Raw genomic sequence first — 24,452 nt, 5'->3', positions numbered from 1 at the left:
TGTATGTCACCAACCTTCTGCATATTTACTGCTTTATACATAATCATTGAATAAACCATTGTTGTATGCATAATAATACTTAAATATTTTCAGCACCACAATTTCATAAAAGCTTAGTATAGAACATTTTCTGTGGAAAGGTAAAGATCAAGTACTTTTAAGAGCAAAGCACAATATGTATTGAATTAACAGAACGCTAAAGAAAAACAAAAATAGAAAATCTATTTTACTTAGTCTTATCATCAATAGCAGACTTATTTATACAAGAGGCATCTCATAGTATGGAAATAAAGTCAATAATTGGCCACCAACAGATGCTTTTTTAGGGCCAAGTTTATACTTTTTGCTCTCCTAGCCCAAAATTCGTGGCTTTGTGCGTTCAACTTACCTGGGCCAACTACACTAAAATTGCTTAAAGTGGATCCGAGATGAACTTTTACTCATTGCATAATTGTGTTCCTTTCCTATTGTTTATAGGGCATTCCTCAAGCCAAATACTTTTTTGTTTTTGTTTCAATACTCTAATTCCCTATAAACTAAACAAGCCACGTCCACAGGTTTTCAGAGAGCCAAGGCACTTTCAGACAGTAGCAAGGGCTCATGGGAGCTCAGTCTGGGCAGGAGGAAGGGGAGGTATTACTAGCCAGAGATTTCAGAGGCAGAGGGGAGGAGGGAGGAGGAGGGGGAATTAGGTTTTTTGCTCAAGATGCAGATAAGCCTGCCTCTGTGTAATGTTTACAAACAACATGGCTGCTGTCATTGTATCACAGGAAGAAATAATCATATTCTATTAAAGCTGTTTGCAGCTAGATTTGCTGTGTAAACTATCTATACTTTAGATAAGATATATAGACAAGTTACTTGTTATAGTTAGTTTTTCATCTCGGATCCGCTTTAAGTTGTTACAAAGGTAGCATGACATGCCAATAGACTTAGACATCAGATGATATATATATCATCTGAATATATATATATTTTTAAAAAGTACCGGTAGGTTTAACATTTTATAACCTTAGCAGAGTCATACAGTCTTTTAATGAGCCACAATTATTAACTATTGACCTCTTTTTTTACTATATCAACTGCACTCAAAAGTTGTTCTCTGCCAGGAAAGAGTTTTGTGGTTTGCAACTAGTTACCAGTGAGGTTTACACTATAGTCCATCTATGTTGTTTACATAACCCTTACAGTGAGGCAAGGGTCACACGTGACGGCTTTCGTGCGCGTTTTCTGCACAGAAAAACTGATTTCCACTGAAAACTGATGTTAATCAATGGGCTCGGTCACACTCGCATGCAGATTTTGCACGCAGAAAAAAACTGACATCCTCTGTACAGAGGCGCTCTGGCTCTTTGATTGATCATTTTGGTGTTCTCCAAATGAGCCTCTGTACAGAGGCGCTCTGGTTCTTTGATTGATCATTTTGGTGTTCTCCAAACTTGATTGCCTGATGCAGCAGGATGTTGGCCCGTGAAATGCGTTGCACACTTGGAGATTTGTTTTAATAAATGTTACTGTTATATTCATAACGGCTCATTTGGCCTGGTCATTTATATACCTGAGGGAGGCGAGTCCACCCACTTCCTTCCTTTTAGACGGTTTTTAATCGTTTTTATCCTTGATTGGTGCCTATGTTATCCTCGTGTTTATCATATATCTAGTCCACCCTTGGTGGAGGGGTGTATCCCCATTTTTTTTCTATCTACAGAGAGCGACTTTTTAGACCTGAATGGGGTCAGGTTATAATTCTCCCCACCTGCCTATTCAGTGGTTGCCTGTATGGTGACCCGCACTTGTGAGTATATTTCATTTATACAATACTTCCAGGTTCATCAAAAACATACTACGTTAGATTGGGCTCTCGGTTTCAATTTTTTGTCTTTCTAGCTTTGTAAGTAGTTTTTAGCTACTTTCATTATCCATTTAGTTCAAATACTACACTATACTGGTGCTACTGGTGTCTTTTGTCTCTTTCCTCTCGGCCTCTGGAGTTCAGGAATCGACAGACCAGGCACACCCACATTGTAAGTTATTAGACTGTTATTTAACCTGAGGGCTTTCTCATATCTCTCATATTGATTGTAATAGTTAGTTCATTTTTCAAATAAATGAGCATATATGAGCAGTGAAATGCAAGTCAGGTGTATTTTAAATGAAATGTTACTGTTTTAAGTCTTCTGACTCATTAACAGGAATTACAGAGTGCTATTACTGTATGTAATTTGGGAAGAATTAACCCCTTGAGTGAAGACAGTAAGTACACATAATTATCCAGGAAATGCTTTGGTTATCTACTGCACAAACATATAGTTACAGACAAAGTATAATACAGATCTACTTAGCTACAAGGACATTGCTTCTCAAGAAGACAACCACACCCTTTCCTCTAGCCTGGGGTCTCCAGTAGAGTAGACTGTACAGCAGCCCCACCCTCTGAGCCAATCAGCAGTGCTCCCCGGCTGCTTGCATGCCACTGAACATTAGAAACAAAGTTATGATCAAGGCATTGGCTATAGGGCTTTCTCAGATAGCGGAAATAAGCAAGCAAACCAATAAACACTTATGAATATACATAATTGGTACTGACTGAACACAGAACATCCCACGGGCATACTAACAGCACTCTGGGTCCCCAAGCAAAATTAGCATGGTGTCTCCTGCCACCCCTCTCCTCCCCGCACATAGCAGCAGTCATTCCACTCCTTCACCACCACCACCTTGTAGAGTAGCGCAGGAAGAGCTACAATGTTTACCTGTTCCACGTTGCATCAGGTCTTCCTTCCTCCCTGCAAGAGCCAGAGGTTTGCAGCATAGAGTTACCTGCTGCCAGCAGGAGGAAGAAGAGACCCGATGCAGCGTAGAACAGGTAAATATCACACTGCTCCCTGCACTACCCTGCAATGTGGTGGTGGGAGGGGGAGGAATGTGCCCTCATAGCCCTCAGGCCACCACCGATCATGTGGGCCATTGTTGCACCAGTGGTAGAGACACACCTATTGCTAGAAAACATGTATCTAGCATTATACTGTATGGTATATTGGTACTATTGAATACCTGTATATTTCACTGCAAAGCCCTGTTAAATGAAGGAGCCACAGGCATATGAATAGCTATGCAGTTGGACGCTTATGTTCTGCACATGGTTTTCAATATGATTTTATGTATAAGCTGGTGCAATTTCTACAATAATGCTCAGTTCTTTGTTCTTCTCTTATGAGCTGTATCTTGTTTGGGGTGCTAGAAGATGACATTTATGAATCATTGTTATTGTATATTCTGAAATGGAATTCTTCAATCAGCATCCAAACCGCACACACAGTGAAGTCATCCTGCTTCAGACATTTAGCCCAAGCTATCCTCATTTATCCTGGAGCTGTCCCCAGGCCATAAACCCAATTGCATTGGATTCCTGGGCTGCTATTATGCCACAATAGGTAAACCATCATTCATGAAGCCATACAGCGTGCTCATATTACTGCTAAATATGATGTCTCCTGTGACTGCCCTATGCTGTGCTTTTTTTCTGAAAAACACACAGAAAAATTAAAGGAAAATGAGGGGTAAGCAGAGTGCACTGGCACTGCCTGCGCTGTGCTGCTGGGTTGAAAAGGACATCAGAAGACCTGAGCAACTGCCACGCAGACACTGTTTTGTTGTGACTCTGCTCTGAGACAGCACAGTTCTCCTCGCGGTTATAAGGGGTCTTCAGGCCTGCAGCACTTTCTCTTCCAGCACTTCTCCTGCCTTTAGCAAATTAGCACACAGGAGTGTAGGTCTATGAAAACATGTTCATGTACAAAGGACTTTCTTGCCCGCACCTTACTCAGCATTATGAAAGACATTAGAAAAACTGAGGTTCTTGCCTAGCAAGCATTCATATACAAAAAGTTCAAAATATCCCAAATGATAAACCTGTAGTAAAAGATATAATGTGGCTGTTCATTTCATCTGCATAGCATTTATCACATTATATCTCATCTGGCCACATTATATTATTTCTTTATCTGCTAGGTAGCAGACAGCAGATTGTGTGGTCTGGAGAGAAAACAACACATTTCTGTTATGGAAGACTTCTAAGTGTAAGCATCTACTGCCATCATGTGGTCACTTTGCAGTTCAAATATTCAGTATTAAAGGGAACCTAAACTGAGAAGGATATGGATTTTTCATTTCAAAATAATACCAGTTGCCTGACTCTCCTGCTGATCCTCTGTCTCTAATACTTTTAGCCACAGCTCCTCAACAAGCATGCAGATCAGGTGCTCTCACTGAAGTCAGACTGGATTAGCTGCATGCTTGTTTCAGGTGTGTGTTTCAGCCACTACGGCAGCCAAAGAGATCAGTAGGACTGCCAGGCAACTGGTATTGTTTAAAAGGAAATATCCATATCCCTCTCAGTTTAGGTTCCCTTTAAATGCCATTTTTTTATGTCTTGTAGTCATGGTCGAAAGGTAGATAAAACTAGATATGCATGATTTAAACAAAAGGCATGCAAATGCATGTTTTAGTTTGAAGACAATGGGCCCGATTCTATTCACTTTTTCTCCTGAGTTTTCTCCTGGGAGATAATTTTCATCTTCTTTTTAAAATAACTTTGCATTACTCTGCAATTGAAAAACTATCAAAAAGTGAATGAAAAAGTACTGTTAAAATTATTGTGAGTATTTTCTTGCTTGTTGGTGTTCTAAAATGACAGTGTGCAAATAATGTCTAAGTAGCAGTGTAAACATTTTCCTACTTTTCATATTAAATATCAGAGGCAAAAGCTTTAATTCATTGTGTGTAGGATTTCGCTCTATCGGGACAAATCATTTGGAAAGGGGTGTCTGCTTCAATGTACAGCCAGTGTTGATTTTTGCATATCAGACTACAGAGTATTTATCCAAGAAAGCAAAAAAGGTATGAAATGCTGTTGAGTCACTGACAATTAATGTTTAAAATAAGTTACATTTCCTCTGCTCTCTGCAGACAGCTCAGAAACACAGGCAGCTTCTGAGAGCTCTCTCACACACAGAGATAACAGTGAGGGAAATCCCCCCTCCCCTCATTGTTCACTCTCCCTTCACAAAATGAGCAGACTGCTGTCAGTTCAGAGTAAAAGGAATTTGTTACAGTAAACAAAACAGATAAGCAAATGAAATGTACACATCATTATTTACCAACACTTCAGGAACTCTCTCAACTCAGGTTAAAAACACATGTTCATGGATAGTATCCCTTGAAGGGCTGGTTCAGATGGGCGTTTACCGCCAGCGTTCGGGACTTGGCATTAAACGCTCCCATTCAAGTGAATGGTAGCGTTTGCACCAGGCTTTTACCGGCATCTGCGCGAACGCGGCGTTCGGGTCCTGATTTTCCCTGGCGTTCAAGGCAGCCCTGGACGATACCAGGGGTAGTTAACCACCACAGGTAATGTTCCCCTAGGGGAAGAAAACCGCTGACCGCATCCGCTACGTGAAGGCTGCTGAAAGCCTGAACGTGTTGCCGCCACAACGACACCAAACGCGACGCCACAGAAAGCCGGGCAGACGCCTGTGTGAACCAGCCCAAAGAGAAAAAGTGAGTAGAATCAGGCCCATTTTGTCTGTTTACTAAGGATACTCGTGAGCTGGAAATAACTGAAAATCAACAAAAGCTAGTTACTGTCACCTAAGTTATATTAGATCATAATTAAGACTGCTAAAAGATGACTGCAGTAGAGATTGTGCAATTCCAATCACAGTCAGTCACACCTACAGTGAGGCTTATTTTAAGCAAATCCAAGGAAGCCTGCATTTATTTTTAAAAGAAGCTAATATGGCCATCTAATAAAAGACAATTTTTGAAAAAATAAATAAATACAGACCAGTTCACTGAAAAATAAATACAGACCAAGTCACTGAGACTCTTTAAATTTGGCCAATTTTACATTTTCCATGTAGTATGAGGGACAACAGATTGTGAATACTATGAACAGATTGTGTCAGTAAGCCCTCATACTACATTTGGTTGGTAAAATTAGTCAGTACAATACAAGAACATTTGTAAGCATTTCTCCAATAGGACTCAAAGCACATAGATATGTCTCAGATCAATACAGGGTTTCAGGATGGACTGTGTTACAGAGGAAATAGTCAGGCGTTAATAAATGCCAGACTAAACAGGTGGCTTTTCAGTCTGGACTTAAATGCTTATATGTCCTGATTAGGTGTGGTAGGGAGTTCAAAAGTCTAGGGGCAGCATGACAGAAGGTGCTGTCTCCAAAGGTTTTGAGGCAGAATCTGGGATTGACCAAGTTATTAGATCCTTTTGATCTAAGATTGTGGGGGGTGTGATGCAGTTGCAACAAGTCCTTCAGGTATCCAGGGCCCAGATTGTGCAAAGATTTGTATTTAAACAGAATTCTCCATTTTATCGATAGTCAGTGGAGTGAATGAAGGGTTGGTGTTGTGTGGAATTGACAGGGTTGGCTAGTTAACAACCTTGCAGCAATATTCTGTACTAATTGCAGGTGGTGCAGGTCTTTGTTTGGAAGGCCTGTATAGACAACATTGCAGTAGTCCAGCCTTGATGTGATGAAGGCATGAACTAGGGTTGGAAGATCCGCTGGAGGTGTGAGGTGTTTAATCCTTACAATGTTCCTTAGGTGAAAGAAGGAATGTTTTACAACAGTTGAGATTTGATTCCAGAAGCTAGTTAATTCCCCATCAATCAGTAAACCCAGGCTGTGCACATAGTCTGAGTTCAGGTCTGAGCCCTAGTGGTGCTGGCTGAGACTGGAGCTGATTTGCTGTCGAGCGCTAACCTCCGATAACATAGAACCTCAGTTTTGTCAGCATTTAGCCTGTTATAATTCATCCTCTCCTGAAGCTCAGCTAAGCACTTATTTATTTAACAATAAAAGCAATAACATTTCTATAGCACTTTTCTGCCATAGGACTCAAAATGCTTAGGCTCTCTCAGATTTAACAGTTGCTAGTAGGATGAAGTATTAACACAAGGGAAATTATATTTCTGCAAATGCCAAACAAACAGGTTGGTTTTCAGTCTGTATTTAAACACGTCCATAGATGGAGCTGTCCTGATCTGCTTAGGTAAGAAGTTCCATAATGTAGAAGCGGCATGACAGAAGGCTCTGGGACCAAAAGTTTTCAAGTGGACTCTGGGTATGACTATTTGTCGGGTTGGGTCTGTGACGTCAGGTTTAAAAGATAAATATAACTGTGTGTCATCAGCATAGCAATGATATGTCAGGCCATGTTTTTGTATGAGTTGCAGCATAAGTATATGGTGAACAGCAAAGGGGATAGTATTGTGCCCCGGGGTACACCATATTTTAGTGGTACAGGGTTGGAGAGGAAGGCACCTGCCACCCCAAGTCAGTGACTGTCCAATCAAAATTAGATATGTTTACCAGGCTTTAGGGTGTGCACACACATCCAGTTTAGATTGGCCAATCATAAGCTAATTTTGCTCCTTCCATGTAGTATGAAGAACAACAAATTTTGAATATTATGAAAAGATTGGATTGTGGGGGGAGGGGGGGTGCTCATACTACATTGAAGTAGTAAAATTGGCCAATCAAAATTGGATATGTGTACGCACCCAAAACCTGTCTCTATAGATCATTGTTACTGAAGATAAAAGTATATTTCTCCTAATTCTCCAGGGCTCTCCGAGAATGGAGATCATCGGAGAACATAAAGCCTGGCACACACTTTTAATGATTGGCCAATCACTGACCACTTTTACTACCTCCATATAATATGAGTGTTTACCTACACAATCTGCTTATCATGTTTAATATCTGTTGACCCCTCATACTACATGCATGTGGTAAAATTGGTCAGTGATTGGCAATCCGTAATTGAAGGTGTGTACCAGGCTTTAGGATCACTAAAAGAAACCCAAGACAAGTGAAAGTAAAACATGTATACTTACCTGCGGCTTCCTCCAGCCCCCTTCAGGCTGTGGGCTCCCTTATAGAGATGGCCCGAACAGTTTTCCGGCGGACAGTATCGGGCGAATTTTGGCTGTTCGCATTTTCCGTGAACTGCGAACATATGGAGTTCGTCCCGCCCACTTTACATCATCATGTCAAACTTTGACACCTTACATCACAGTCAGCAGACACATGGCAGCCAATCAGCTAGCACCCCCTCCTGGACCCCCACACCCTAATCAAAAAGCAGTTGTGGTGGCCATATTGTATTCATTCTCTGCTGGCTGCTGACTGTTAGTGAGAGCAGGATCAGACCTGCTGCAAACGAACATTGGCAATCCAGCACTGGAGACTTGGGCAGAGCCGGCGCCACCATAGACCGTAATAGGAATTACGGCTATAGCAGAAGACGGAGCTGAAGTTACTTTTAAAACACTGTAATTCGCCTTCCAGCAATAGCTGGAAGCCAAATTACATCATTCCTCACTATCCACGTGGACCTAGAAGGAGAATAGTATTTAACTTCGCCGGGAACTTGTGCAGCAGCACGATAAGCCATACCGGCTGTATCCTGCGCCCAAGTCTCCCGGCTGCGATTCCTCTCGTATGCGCTGCAGATAGGTAGGGAAAGCATTACCTAGGCCTGTGTTTTTGTTCCTCATTTGCTGTGAAATCACCCAAAACAGCCCTTTTGAGGGCTAGCATATCGGTCTCCTGTGCCGAGCCAGTTCTAGACTTTCTGCCGCCTGAGGCAAACTTGTGAGGATGCCGCCCCCTCCCCCCCAGGTAGCCTGAAGGGGGGAGCAGCCAGGAAGGAGGAACAGCAGGCACAGCGGTAAGGGAAGGGGGTCAGACTCCCCTGCCTCCTTCACCTGGGGCTCCCCCGTCCGCACTCCCCCTCCAGCTGTTTTAGGTAAATTTAAGTCACTGGGCGTAATTGCTTCCCCGCTTAATGCTCGCTGCCTTAACCTAAAATAGCTGGTGGGGGAGCGCGGATGGGGGAGCCCCCATCACCGCTGCTCCCCCTTCCTGGCTGCTACCCCCTCCAGCTCGGCGGTCCCGCTTCACCAAAGGGCAGGCTGGGCGCCGCCCCCCCACTTCCACCACCTGAGGAACCCACCTCACCCTGCCTCATGGGCGACCCAGGGCTGCTCCTGTGGGGTATTTTTGTGTGTGACACTCCACAGCCCACTGACACCCAGAGCCTTGTGCACACGTCTGCTATTGTTGTTTCCTCATTAAGTTGCAGGCACAAGTACCACTCCAGTGCATTATTATTTCATTGTATTCTGATAGTACTATTGCATTTCTCTGTGTGTGACACTCCACAGCCTACTGATACCCAGAGCTGTGCATAATGTGATTTCTGTCCTTTAGGAATTAAAACCCAACTTTTCGTCAACTCCCAACTTTTTGTTGGTACTTTTGGTATGGATCCTCCTCCGGCATGCCACAGTCCAGGTGTTAGACTCCTTAAAATCACTTTTGTGGCCAGAAACTGTCTTTGTAGGTTTTAAAATTCGCCTGCCCATTGAAGTCTATGGTGGTCTGCCAGTTTCCAAACATTTTCGGAACTTAGCGAATGGAAAATTCTATGTTCGCGACATCTCTACTCCCTTACCACCTCATCAGGATTTTCTGATCTGCAGGCAACAGTCTCTTCACATAGATATAAAGTGTGATGGGCGGGCAGGTTAGAGCAAGCTGCAGCTTAGGTGATGATTTTTTTTCTTTCTTTGTAAGGGAAAGAGGATGGGATGGGAACCATCTTATGCAGTATTTGCAGAGAATCTATATGCTAATCAGCAGCCGCATACTATTGATCAGGTAGTTTACAGAAGGAGTGTGAGGCAACATTGAGTTACACAGACAATTTTTAAGAGCCATTATCTCCAATTAATGAAAGCATAAAGAAGGATTATAATACATAATGCTTCCGAATAGCATATACTTCCAGCTGTTGGTGGTAACAATATTTGTGCAATGTCATGTGTAATATCCCCTTTCTGGTGAACTAAATGTAGCACAGTGCTGCAATCCGTGTAGTTCAGGAATCAGGCGATAAAGTGTTGAGGTGGTGCTTCAGGCTGGGGGGTTCTCCCCAGTATACTGTGTGCCCTCTCTACCAGAAAAGCTGCAGACAGACCTTCCGAGTCCGACCCGAAGGTTGGTCCGGCGGACCAGGCTGTAGCCCTGGGTGAGTGACAGTGCTGGGGTAATTTGTTTCTGGACTATTTCCGACCCAAGGTTATCCAATTCACTGCTCCAGAAAGGCCTCATGATTTGTTCCCTCAGCCCACTCTGGTAGGCATATAAGCTTTACGTTGTTCCACCACAACATTCCACCAGGTGATTTTCAAGTTTGCCAAGCTGTTTTTTTGGTGGTGACATCGGTCGACTATAGAGCTTGCACTTGAGTGGGCAGCAATGCAAATGGTCTTCTGGTCTGATAACACAAAGTATCTTCAAAACATCACAGCGCTCAGCCAGGAAAACAATCCTTAGGATAATGTTCCCTTATAACACCAATGCAGCAGGCTACAGTACTTGTGGGGAAGCAGAACTCTATATAGAAAACAACAAGGAGCGCTCTATGGTGCATGCACTTTTTATTAAAACTGCTAGTAAAGAGAATCTCACTAACAAAATAGTGATAATAAAATATCACCCAATTTGTGGGTAAGCAGGAGATCTCCAGATTCATCAGTGCCTATGTCTGTATCCCCAGCAGTAGCCAGCAGCATGGGCATCGAGATGGAATGGGATAGGAGCAGCAGTGGGTGGGCTCCGCAGTCAACATGCCTGCAGCATCATTACGCGTTTTAGGCGTGACATGAGACTCTCAAAGATCCGACAAAATGGGAATAATGTTTGGAGGTTCAGAATCCCTCCCAAAGCCGTCCTTTCCCACCTTCATCCGAGCACATGACGTGCCCATGGAACCGAGCCTATTTCTCTGCAGCAGTCACCATGGGTAGCTGTGAGAGGGTTTCCACTGCCAGCAGAGACAACTTGGTGCAAATAGGTGCAGGCAATTAGAGGATGTTAGCCTCAGATTATGTGGCTGTGACAGACCTCAAGCAGTGGCTCCATCCCTCCAGGCCACATCTATTAACCACTTGAGGACCCACCCTTTACCCCCCCTTAAGGACCAGCATTGAATTATGTGATCTGTGCTGGGTGGGCTCTACAGCCCCCAGCACAGATCAAACACCAGGCAGAGAGATCAGATCACCCCCTTTTTTTCCCCACTAGGGGGATGATGTGCTGGGGGGGTCCGATCTCTCCTGCCTGCGTGTGGCTGGCGGGGGGGGGGCACCTCAAAGCCCCGCTCCGCGGCGAAATTCCTCTTCCCCCCTCTCCTACCTGGCCCCCTGGTGATCGGGGCTGCACAGGACGCTATCCGTCCTGTGCAGCCTGTGACAGGACGTCCCCTGTCACATGGCGGCGATCCCCGGCCGCTGATTGGCCGATCTGCCTTACGGCGCTGCTGGATTATTTTCGCTTGTGTTTACATTTAGCCTGCCAGCCGCCATCGGCGGCCCGCAGGCTATTCACGGAGCCCCCCGCCGTGATTTGACAGGAAGGAGCCGCTCGCGCGAGCGGCTGCTTCCTGATTAATCAGCCTGCAGCTGGCGACGCAGTACTGCGTCGCTGGTCCTGCAGCTGCCACTTTGCCGACGCACGGTATAAGCGTGCGGTCGGCAAGTGGTTAATGTTACTGCTATTGATAAACGTGTACACATATTATTTTTAATTGCAAGTATAGAATACGTCTGATATTTGTTCATTACTAGGCGAGTAGCAGATCTCATTTAAGTGGACGTTTTCATGGAAGTAATAAAGATACTCCTGTGCTGCAGTTGGACACCTGTTCCTGAAGCTGATTGCACCTGTTCACAATTCGGATCCTATGAAGCACCATTCACAAACAAGATAAATGTTGGAGGATGTTTATGTTACAAATAGCAAGTAACAAGTGAGCTGCTGCAGATCCCAGTGCCCACCTCTTCCTCCATAATTTACAGCAATTTTTCCAAAAGGTGCAATGTAACAAACTGTCAGATGTTAAACAATCAAAGAATTTAGTCTGAGTGATATTGCTATGGTTTGCTGAAATAGTTAAAGAAGCACTGTAGTGAGATATAGTAAAATGCAGTAAATTATTTAATAATGCGATTGAAAAAGGTCCTGAATGCTGCAGGGTTTTTTTTTCAGCGTTTTTCTTCTTGTGTTGCTAGCATCCAGTGAAAATTACGAATCAGATTTGCAAATCGGAATTGCAAATTGGAACTACAATTTTTAGTGTAAAAGAAGCCTTTTTTGTACTGACTGAGACTTTATTAAACTCTCAGTAAACAAACATTCTGCAGAGATCATCTGACAGGACTGAAAATGTTGCCACCTGTAATGTAAATTAAAATACAGGAAAGATTTTACAAGGAGCCAACACTAACAAAATAATTTATATATAAATGTAAAAAAATGAACAATTTTGTTTTTATTACGTTATTAGAATTACAGTTCTTCTTTATTAATCTTCAGCAACTGTGGCTTAGCAGAGGTTAGCTAGGCATGTTTCTTTAATACTATTAAAGTCAGAGTTAAACAGGAAGAAGAAAGTGGTGACAGTCTGCTCCCACTGTCTAGTAAATGTTTGACAGTGTGTTTACTTACTCATACGATGTCACCAATAGCGGCAGAACAGAAGACAAACCTTTGTCTTATTAACTTTCGAGACAGCGATACCATGCTCCACTGTGTCACCAAAGCTAACACAAAGAATACCTTAGCATGATGCGTTTCCTCATTTTTGGCAGATAGAAGGGCATCACCTCCGCATTTGATTCAGTTTTTCACAGCTATCTACGACTGACATCTACTACAGTTTTATATGGAAAAGTTATTATGGATTTCATTCATGGAAGGTAAGGATTATTACAGTTTACTTAAATAAATTACTGAATTTTTGGTTTATCATTCTACTTATCAACATGTAAAATCTGTGATAATTTATTTAAATAAACTGCACTATAAGTCTTTCTTCTGCTTGACTCATTCATCATTGTTCTCACTCTTCCTCTGCAGCTCCTCTCTGTCAAGCTCTTCATTGGCTTTCAATTAACCAGAGGATCAATTTCAAACTCTTAGCCCTAAACTACAAAGCTCTCCACAATGATTCGCCCCGTACATCTCCTCACTAGTTTTCAGATACCAGCCCAACGCAATCTCAGATCTGCACATGACCTTCTTTTGTCACCCCCTCACATTCACATATACAAGATTTCTCATGCGCTTCACCCATCCTCTAAAAACCTCTTCTGCAACAAATCTGTCACTCTCCAACCTGTGAAATTTCTAAATGTTCTCTCATAACTCACTTTTTCAGGCAACCATACTCTCTAACTTAGGCCATTCCTCCTTTGACCTCTGGCCAAATTGTACTCCTTACTAGATAATCTAAAAACACACTGCCCCTAGGCTCTAGATATGAATTATCAGTGTTGTATGCTACCCCACCTCTTGTCTCTCTCTCTCTCCCCTAACCCCCAACCCCCCCCCCCCCCCCCAACACACACATACCATTCCATTAGATTGTAAGCTTGCAAGTGCAGGGCTCTCTCACCCTTTTGTGTCTAGAAACTTGTTATTCATTTTTTTGTATCTTGCAATTTGTTATACATTTCATTCATCATGTTACTTTTGTCACTGTAATTATCAGTTCTGTATTTTTTACCAATTCTGTATTTTTTTACCAATTCTGTATTTTGTATATTGGTTCTTTTCTTATTTTATACAGCGTCATGGAATATGTTGACAATTTATAAAACAATAATAATATGCAATAATGCTGATATATAACGTACAAACACTCTTGCAAACTACAAGTGATTCTGATTTTTCATACAATCCAATTTTTGATTCCGAGTTCTGCATGCTACTACATTTTTTAATTGGAATCAAAAATCGTATCGTATATAAAACTGTAATCGCTTGTAGTGTGCAAGAGGCCTCACTCTTTTCACAAAATCTCTAATGTTGACTAGCAAATATTGTAGCTAATATGTATAGCTTTATATTGATTTACATTAGGAAATTTGCATAGCATTAGTGAATTATTTGTTATTTATATAGTGCCAACATCCATTGTACATAGTACAAAAACAAAAAATAGTGAGAAGCATAGATACATGAAATTTGCAGCAAACTGTACAATTAGGATATCCAGGGACACAAGTACATATACTGTACATACAATTGTTGTGTAGTTTGAAAATTTCCCCATTACTGGTACATGTTCATTTGGTAGCGCAAAAGAAACAGGAAATACTAGGAAGAGGTCCCTGTCCTTGCGAACTTACAATCTAGAGATCCCTTTTACTTGTACCAGCTCAATGAGGAGAACCCTTAAAGAGGAACTCCAGTGAAAATAATGTAGTAAAAAAAAGTGCTTCATTTTTTACCATAATTATGTATAAATGATTTAGTCAGTGTTTGCTCATTGTAAAATCTTTCCTCTCCCCGATTTACATTCTGACATTTATTACATGGTGACATTTTTACTGTGGGCAGGTTATGTAGCTGCTCCTAGCTGTTTTGGCTGTTAGAGACAGCTGTAAACAGCAATTTCCTGTCTGTGAACATTGTTACATTGTGGCAGTTTGCCCAGAGTACCGCGGTCCCAGAGCTTCTTGTGGGAGGGGTTTCAGCACAAAATCAGTCATACAGCGCCCCCTGATGGTCTGTTTGTGAAAAGCATTACATTTCTCATGTAAAAGGGGGTATCAGCTACTGATTGGGATAAAGTTCAATTCTAGGTTGGAGTTTCTCTTTAAAGACTACTAAAAACAAGTGTTTCACCCTACCAGGACAGGTAGAGAGTATACCCGGCTGTAGGGGGAACCTGAGATAATGAAATTCACACAGTACTTTATGCAAGTGTGCAGGGACATGTGGAGAATGCTTCCCAATTTAATATTTTTTTGTGAACCATTGTACTATTGTCTTTTTAAGTCTCCTTATTCTAGATAATATTCATTTATTGTAATCATTGTTTTTTGAAGGTGTGGAGGTGGCATAAATTAATACCCCCATCACCAGATACCCTTGGCTATACAAGTGCTAGACTGGTATAGTCCTTCAAGAAAGAGGTGACATTTTCACATGAAAGTTTAAAACTCCAACCATATTTTTCGCTGTGTATTGGAAAATAAAATTACCCCAACACATGCATTTTGATTAGCAATTCTATCAAGTAAATAATCTGAAAGGTCTGAAGACTGATTATCCAGGTTGCTAAAACTTAGGACGATTGGGCCAAGGTTTGCAGAACATGATGACATTAGAAAGGTGGGCTAAAAGAAAAAGTAGACCACCTGTTCCGTGGAAGGAGGTTGGTGGGGGGTTGGGGGGGATGGCAGAGCGGATCAGATAGCCACAAAAAACACCACTCCCGCCGCTCCTGTGGACCGCATTGGCCCACTTTCACTTTCGTGACCTATAGGTCATGATGCTGCAAAGAGACTTTGTGTCTCTCGCAGCGTGCAGGGAGGCGGGGGAGCAGCAGGGGGCTCAACCAGGGAGAGAGAGCTACCCAATGGCAGCTCTGGAAACCCTGAAGGAACAGGGAATCCCTCTACCTGTGTTTACCTTCGAGATAGAGACAAATATTGATGCTAAGCTCGAGGGACTATGGAGCGGCGGGGGTGGTGGGGGGGGGCAGAGATCGGCAGTGTGGGGACACAGAGGCATGTTATGAGGCAGAGAACATGCTTCTGTGTCCCATCTGTCGCCCATCTGCCCACCTCGGGTTCTCTTTAAAGTGAACCTCCAGCCTAAAAATCTACTCAGCAGCACTGAAAAGGCTTGGTGTTTTTTTAACAGTTTCACAGCATCATAACTTTGTTTTTGTTACCCAAGTCTCATTTTTAGCTGCACAGAAGAAAACTGCCCGGGCATTTTTCCCCGGATGCTGTGCAAAGCATGATGGGATTTCTGATGATGTTGTTCTCATTCTGCTGTTTTAGTGCAATTTTTTTTTTTTAATTTGAGATCTGAAGCTTAGCGCACGCCGCTGGGAGGGCGATTAGGACACCAAACAGTTGGAACTATGTCTCAGCCTGTCACCTCCTTTCAACCAAAAAGATGGCTGCCCCGTGGCAAAGATTGCTGCCCCCATGAAATCACAAACATTTGCTTGTTCTTTTAAAACAGGGTGGGTAAGAGATTATATTACCTATTTTAATTAACATAACTAATGTATGTTTGTTTAGGCTTTAGTTCCCCTTTAAGGAAGGGCCAAAGCTTGTGCTCCAATATAAAATGCTGTGCCACCCTTTCCTATAGGCATTCCCAATACAATACAGGATAAGGAGACTTTGGTTTAAATTATATCAGTGGCTATACTCAACCTGTGCATGAGGCACATCCTTCACAACCCAGGTGCCATAGTGGAGATCCACTACCTGGTGTAATTTGTTATTGGGGGTGGAGGATGAGCTGCTGGAATGAAGCAGGTGGAATAGGTTCTGTCAAAATGCTAAGCTTTTATTTTGCCTAACTCTGCACGGTCTGAGGACTGGTAACAGTAAACAGATGATGCAATGGTCTTGTGCTGCATGGATCACCTACTAGTGTCAACCAAGCTATATCAATGGATTGAATCCTCTGTCTCTGTAAGTTATATACAGACACTTTGCTACATAAAAAGAAAGCATTTCTTGCCCTATTGTTCTGCTTTAACAAAGAATTGATGATTGATCATGAACTCATTCTTAAGCCATTCATAAACAGTGTACTTTCTCAATTTATTTTATGTTGCAGTAAAAGTATGAGAAGTTGCATGAGCCAACTTGAGTGACCAGAAAACCTGTTTTATATGTCTACTCAGATTTATTTTTTTTATTTGAAATTTGAGAAACGTGTTTTTTTTTTTTTGTATGAGCAGCCTTTTGTACTGTGCTGCAAGAGTACTAACAACTGATAAGTTACAATCCAGACCAATTGGGTCAGTAACAGTTACAATAGGTCTAGGGGGATAACCATTGCAATTCACCATTGTACAATGTGTTTACTATCATGATATACACTCTACAGCACTGCTCCAGTTAATTCATTTTGTTGCCTTTTATTTACAGCATGTATGACTTGTATGAGTAACGCCTTGGGACACTTCAGGCCGTCCCCCACCACACCGATAACGATTTGCCACCACCTTCTCCTTTCCACAGCATATATGTCTTCAAGCGTGCAAACCTCAAGACAAATGCCTCACATAGTGTAAAACCATACTAGTTTATTTAAAAATATAAAACCAATTGCACTCACAAATTTTCTTCTTTGTATGATAGCACAGAGTTTGGGTACGGGCTCTCCCCCGTATAGTTGGGCCCCGGCTGGCACCTGTAGTTCCTCGGCTGAAGATTTGAAATGGTGTGCACCTCCACTTCCTCCACAAGCCCAAGCGCCGCTCGTTCGCCCACAGTAACAACTTGCTGCTTTCACCTCCGCACCCTGTACCCCGCCTTACATGTTTCGTCTACCGACTCATCAGAAGCTTGAGTGCAATAAGTGCACCCTATACTGAGGTGTAGCGCGTTTCCTTGATACATACAGGGCCAGATTTGTACTTCTTACCGCCCAAGGCCGAATATTACCAGCCGCCCCAACCGAAACCGTATCCTACCACCTCTCTCCACACACACCCAAACTTTTTGGGCCGATGGTGTCCCCTATTGCGGCTAGTGCCGAGGTCTCCATGGCAACGTGAAGTGAATCAATCACGTCACACGGGGGAACTGGTCAATCAAGCTATCTACAGGTGATGGGCGTGCTGGGAGCCTTCCACCACACACACATAGTCAAAAGTGGCTAACAAGTGGACATTGGGTGGGGTCAGCAACACGTAAAAGTGAGTCCTGTACCGGCCTTCTGTAACTGCCTGCAGCTGCTGCTATGTCATTGGACAAGGTCTGGCTTTTTGCTAGTCACACACTGTTCACAAACGTTTGGTTAACGGACTGCAGCTGCCTGTAACACAGCACAGGCAGATGCCAGCTGGTACTAATAGTGCAGTTATCCTGACCACTTTCATTTGTTTGGACACTTGCAAATAATGCCCATTGTCTGCAGGCCGCCCCTTGTTTATCTGGTGCCCTAGGCCATGGCCTATGTGGCCTTGCCAGAAATCCGGCCATGGATACATATATGACTTGTATGAGACCCACATTAACAAACAGTGCATGCAGCAGTAGTTTTATGTTTCTAGTACGAAGATTTATGATGGTTTCTATTATTTCCACAGAACAGTCAAAGAAAATGGAACATGTAAATCTCAGATCAACATGGATTTATTTTTACATTATTCCCTTATTCCTTCGGTGAGTAGTGACTGTTGTAGAAGTAAGTTCCAGTGTTATGAGTATTATACATTATCTACATGTTCATATATTGTTGACCAGGTGTAAGTTAGCCATAGGAAAACTTTCTTTATATGTCAGTCGCAGGCTGGCCTGCTATTGTGGTCAGGCCAGTATTTACATCATAAGAGCCTATAGGCACAGATGTCCTGGCACCCTAGACTTCACCCTCCATGAACCTACAAACCCCCACCAAACCACACTGTAAGTGGGTTGGCTGTGGCTGGTCCAGCTGTCACTTCTCCCCTACTTCACCTGTCCATCATAGGTAGCTACAGGTGTCCCTTAGCATTAGGTAGCCAGAGGTACCCTCAGTGTTAAGTAGCTAGATGTGCCCCTGACGGAAGGGAGATCTCATCAGTGGAATGCTGAGAGCCAGATGAGTAACCTCTCATTTAAACCCTGGTCAGGACTTAGCATAGGGAAGGAGGGAGGGATGCACTCTAGGAGGGGAGTGAACCGCCTTTCCACCATCAGGTGCCTCTAGGCACAAGCCTACAGTGCCTCATGAAAAATCTGGCCCTGATTGTGGTCTTAGGCTTTCTGAGACCTGGGACCCACTTGCAGTACTTTTCTAAGTTTAAAAAGCTCTTGCTAATGTAATGCTATGGACTTTAAAAAAAAGTGGGATCATACACATGGCAGTACATTAGCAAGAGCTTGACAAATCACACACACTCAGAATACAGCTGCTAGTGGGTTCCAGGCCTAATGGTCTGCCAAAACAATATTTGCCTTTATTTCAACAGGCATTTGCTAGAGTGCTGAATGTGCAGTGATTAATAGGGTCCTGAGCGGAAGTTAATGTGGGGCACGCCTGACCCACTCCCTAATATAGTGGTATTAGGTGCCCCCCAGAATTAGGCAGCTTTCCCCCTCCCCCAGACAGCAGCATTAGTAGTCATTGCCGCCCCCCTCCCTCCACTTAGATGGCATTATTCGGTGGCCTTCGGACCCTACCCCCCATAGCAGCGTTGGGTGGAATTTGTCTCCATTTATAGGAAAGGAAACACCCCTTATCACTCTGCTGTGACAAACCAGCAGGATACAGGTTCAGACAGGCCAAAGGCAAATATCTACTTGAGAAAAAAATCTGCTCCACCTGGAAAGTTTAAGAGTCCAATCTTTATTTCAACATGGTTGCATACAGAAACTGATAACCTCACACGTATCGGTGCTGCAGTTGCTCCTTAGTCATAGCTCATGGCATTTGTTATAAACATTTGTCTCCCTCCAGGCCCTGATTTGCTGCAGAATGAAAACTCTGGAGCTGTGGAAGCATGCTGAGGGAAGTTGGTGCCAGGCAACATATAAATAACAATGCAATAATTGTTTATGTGCTATGCACAAAACCTACTGCATTGCCAGTCATGATATATTCATGATATATTCCACATCAGGGCTTTCCAACTCCAGTTCTTGGGGGTCATATTCATGCCAGTGTTTAGGATGGACAGAGAAAGGGAGAAATGTGTTTTCCTTGATGAACCATACCTTTCCTGATTCAGTCCCATCAATGGGTTTGAGCTATGCCAAAAATGTGTGAGGACCTTGGCTTTTGAAGACTGGAGTTGGACATCACTGTTCTACACGATACGCATAAAAAATGATGGGCCGAGGTAGGAACTTAAAACATTGATTAGAAAACCTACAGGGCCCCTGGCTCCAAAACTGTGCCATTAGTCAGGCAAGTGACCCCAAAAGTGCTTCGACCTGAGAAACAGCATAACATCAACAACACACTTATTATATGCAAATCAGCAATGTCTAAGTATTCTTTTTCTTTTTCCAAGGTTTTCATCATTCTCGTGCTTTCCTTTCTTGAAAGACGCATTAATAGGACAATGTTTGATGACAGAATACAGCTTCTTAATAGAAGGTTTGGATTTGTAATGTAAGTATGTATAAATTATTGTTATCATGGCTTTGCATGTCTAACTATAGATAAAGTATGGCCTGATATGATGGGTTGCCAATACAAATTACAAGCCAACAGTTGTTTGCAGGTGGATGCTTCAGGCTGTCTATAGGGGTGTCACGCTGAATCACAGAGGAATGCATATTAATGGCAGAAGCATATCTATTTAATCCAGTAAAGTCATTTTTCAACATAGGTGACAGTGATGCTTCAGTGTCATCAATAGTAGATGTATACTTAACCAAAGCACATAGTCTGAAAGAAGGCCAGAATTTTTACTCTAAAGGTGGCCATACATTACTTGATGGTCACCGGATTGACCATCAGATCAAATTTGACCAGAGAGGGATCTATTGCCTGCCCACACTCTGCACACAGATTTACATCGGTGTAGATCACCCGGTAGTCCATTAGTTGTCTAAAGTGCCTAGAGGTTGTGGGTATTAGGACTGGTTCACACGGGCGCCTGCCCCAGGTTTACCGCCGGCGTTCAGGACTCGGCGTTAAACGCTCCCATTCAAGTGAATGGGAGCATTTGTACCGGGCTTTTACCGGCGTTTGCGCGAATGCGGCGTTCAGATCCTGATTTTCCCTGGCGTTCGAGGCGACCCTGGACGCTACATGTAGCGTCCTGGGACGGTTAACCGCTGTGGCTAATGTCCTCCTGTGGGGGAGAAAAATGCTGAATGCAACTGAACGCCACGGAAAGCCAATGAAAGCTTGAACGCGACGATGCCGCAATGCCGCCGAATGCAACGCCTCCGAAAGCCGGGTAGACGCCAGTGTGAACCAGCCCTTAGTCGAACATCCATTGTCTCTTATTCTACTTAACCTCCTTAGCGGTAACCCCGTGTGTGACACGGGGTAAGCCGCCGGAGGGTGCCGCTCAGGCCCTGCTGGGCCGATTTAAATAATTTTTTTTTTCTGGACGCAGCTAGCACTTTGCTAGCTGCGCCAGCACCCCGATCGCCGCCGCCGCGCGCCCGATCGCCGCTATCCGGTGCGGCGCGCGGCCCCCCCCCAGACCCCGTGCGCTGCCTGGCCAATCAGTGCCAGGCAGCGCCGAGGGTTGGATCTGGACTCCCAATGACGTCCCGACGTCGCTGACGTCAGTGACGTCATCCCGCCCCGTCGCCATGGCGACGGGGGAAGCCCTCCAGGAAATCCCGTTCTTTGAACGAGATTTCCTGATCGGAGATCGCCGAAGGCGATCGAAGCGGGCGGGGGGATGCCGCTGAGCAGCGGCTATCATGTAGCGAGTCCTCGGCTCGCTACATGATTTAAAAAAAAAAAAAAAACTGCTGCGCTGCCCCCTGGCGGTATTTTTCATACCGCCAAGGGGGTTAAAGAGACCTTGTAATGACATATAGCAGATTGAAATAGAACTGTGTAAATGAAGTACCAATTCTATGTAGTTAGACTGTGCCTATGCTCCATTTTTCTTCTCTCTCTCTCTTTTTTTTTTAAACTGCAAGGGTTAATACTCTAGGACCCATGGCTCACACTTGAATGCATGAAAACACACACCTATTTTTGCACACCTTTTTTTGAGACAATAGCTGCATTCATATGTGAAAAATATACTGTAACGATTGTGGAATTCTCTCCGTGGTCAGCGCACAGGACGTGCGCTGACACTGCGGAAATCCTCCACAAGCGTATCATTTGAGAGAACCCAGCGAAAGGTGCAACGCACCTGTAGAGGGAAATTCCTGTCGGCAGATGGAGCTGTGGAGTGCAGAGGAACAGATCCTCTGCCCTGCCACAGACGCCAGACAGGAATTGTACGAAGGGAAGAAACGCAGGGCAAGATAGCCCTTAAAGAGAGAGGGTAAAGCGACAGAGTGTATGTGTGTCCACCAATCTAGTCGCCACCCTGCGACGATGAACACACAACCATGAAGATCAGGTGAGAAGGCAATCACAAGAGATGGCGATTGCTAACAGCGACACAAGACCGACTAAGCACAGATGAGGAATGTATGTATGTCCACCAATCTAGCCGCCAACCTGCTACAGTGGACACACAACAGAGGAAACCAAGTGAGAACGCAATCGAAAGAGAAGCGATTGCGAATGAGAATGAGCACAGGGACAGAATGTATGTATGTGCACCAATCTAGTCGCCAACCCGCTACGGTGCACACACAACAGCAGAAACAAAGTAGGAACGCAATCGCGAGAGAGGCGATTGCCAGAGGTGACACCAGGCTTAAGCAAGACAGGGCACGAGAGTAGCAAAGGCACAGCAAATCATACAATGAGAAGATAAGGAAAATAACAAACGCTAACGAAACGCGAACACCGCACTCATTCACAACAGCGAACGCGTTTACAGCGCGGTCTCCGCACGAAAAGCGCAACAGAGACAAGCATGCCACCCTCACTAGCCACAAGTAACACAAAACAGAGAACGCGAGCGCTTGCTTAACGGTTACCTCACCGAGCCTACAGCAAGCGTTCGTATCAGACAAGACAGACAGACGGACGGGAAGCAGGATAGGAAAGATCCACTGCTCTTTCCGCCAGAGCGAGTGCGATCCAGGTAAAGTAACTGAGCTAGCAGGATCCACTGCTCTTTCCGCCAGAGCGAGTGCGATCCAAGATCAGGGACAGGATAGGAGAGATCCACTGCTCTTACCGCCAGAGCGAGTGCGATCCGGGTTCAGGGACAGGATCACAGATCAGAAGGATCCACAGCCGCTACCGCTAGGGGCTAGTGCGATCCAAGCAAGACAGGGCGATGAGAGAGCTGGTAGCAACTGCTGCTCCAGCTATACTCCAAGAAAGCAGATCAGAAGGATCCACAGCCGCTACCGCTAGAGGCTAGTGCAATCCAAGCAAGACAAACAGATGAGATAGCTGGTAGCAACCGCTGCTCCAGCTATACTCCAAGACAGACAGAATGATTTCCTGACGACCACCGTTGGCGACAGGACAATCGCAACAGAGAGGCAATGCAGACAAAACAGAGAACAATCTAACTGCACTAGGGAAGCTGCCTAGTGCAGTCCCAATAATTACTCTAAGCTAACTATAACAATCCAACAAGGAAGGCTGACACTCCAGGAGTGAGTTAACAAACCGTTATGACCAGCAAAGCCTTCTGGTCAGCAGAAGGCTTTTATACTGCCAGCCCTTAAAGGAGACAGCTGGGCAATTTGCATGTAAGCAAATTCCTCAGCAAACCAACTCTGAAAGTTGCAAGATGAAGCCAGATCTCTTTTCCAGAGACCTGCATCTCTCAGACATAAGGAATGGTCAAACAGCTGTCTGCCTGTGCAGCTGAGCGGATCATTACATATACATAAGGTTAAGGCACAAGACCTGAGACCAAGTAAGGTAGAGCAAGCTAGCCAAAGCTGACAGGTTTTGGTAAACGTTTCCAGGGTATCATTGATGACCGCCAGGAGTCTCTCTGAAACATGGATGTCCATAATATTGATATATGTAAGGTCAACTGACAGGGTAAAGGTGGTTGCATTTGTTACACAGGGACACATGGTGGCTGCACTTATTATGAACGGACACATGATGTGACACTTTTTGAATAATGGGGACACATGATGTCTACATGTGTTATGGGGGAGAACATATAAGAACTTTTGGGTTGATATTCCTCTAATCCACTGTCTGTGTATGGTTAGTCCTCTAGACCTTATAGCAACATTTAAGAACAGATGGACGTTTGGCTTTGCTTTTGGAGCAGTTGCAAACAAAGTAATGTCACTCTTTTCTGAAGAATACCTGCCTCCGGGAGTGCCACCGTGGGCAAAAGGTAGGAATTTAATGAAATTGTTATAATTTACTTTGTGTAGGTAATACATTCTAAAATCATTAACACAAGTAATTAACCTCATGAAATGTTGTCAAACATAAAAGCTGAAAATACTGTAAATCAGATAGATCTGCCAGCCTTTCTTTGTCTGTAGGGAAATGAGAAGAGCATTTTACAGCAACTGTTAACCTGCCTGGCGTTCTATTAAGATCGCCAGGCAGGCTGCGGGAGGGTTTTTTTTTAATAAAAAAAAAACTATTTCATGCAGCCAACTGAAAGTTGGCTGCATGAAAGCCCACTAGAGGGCGCTCCGGAGGCGTTCTTCCGATCGCCTCCGGCGCCCAGAATAAACAAGGAAGGCCGCAATGAGCGGCCTTCCTTGTTTTGCTTACATCGTCGCCATAGCGACGAGCGGAG

General features: G+C 43.9%; 1 protein-coding gene across 1 annotated transcript in view; it reads left to right on the top strand.

Moving 5' to 3' along the window:
- The first annotated feature begins 12,645 nt into the window (after positions 1–12,645).
- The window catches only part of LOC137551476 (stimulated by retinoic acid gene 6 protein-like), a 64,715-nt gene continuing 52,908 nt past the window's right edge, over positions 12,646–24,452 (top strand). The window contains exons 1-4 of the mRNA XM_068271343.1: positions 12,646–12,849; positions 18,225–18,300; positions 20,133–20,233; positions 23,905–24,035. Of these exons, the coding sequence (XP_068127444.1) occupies positions 12,830–12,849; positions 18,225–18,300; positions 20,133–20,233; positions 23,905–24,035 (328 nt within the window). The 5' untranslated portion in view covers positions 12,646–12,829. The remainder of the gene's footprint in view (positions 12,850–18,224; positions 18,301–20,132; positions 20,234–23,904; positions 24,036–24,452) is intronic.

Source organism: Hyperolius riggenbachi, chromosome 1 (assembly GCF_040937935.1).
Source record: "Hyperolius riggenbachi isolate aHypRig1 chromosome 1, aHypRig1.pri, whole genome shotgun sequence".
Classification (NCBI taxonomy): Eukaryota; Metazoa; Chordata; class Amphibia; order Anura; family Hyperoliidae; genus Hyperolius; species Hyperolius riggenbachi.
Note: the sequence above shows the minus strand (reverse complement) of the source record. Positions and strands in the feature narration are given on the sequence as shown.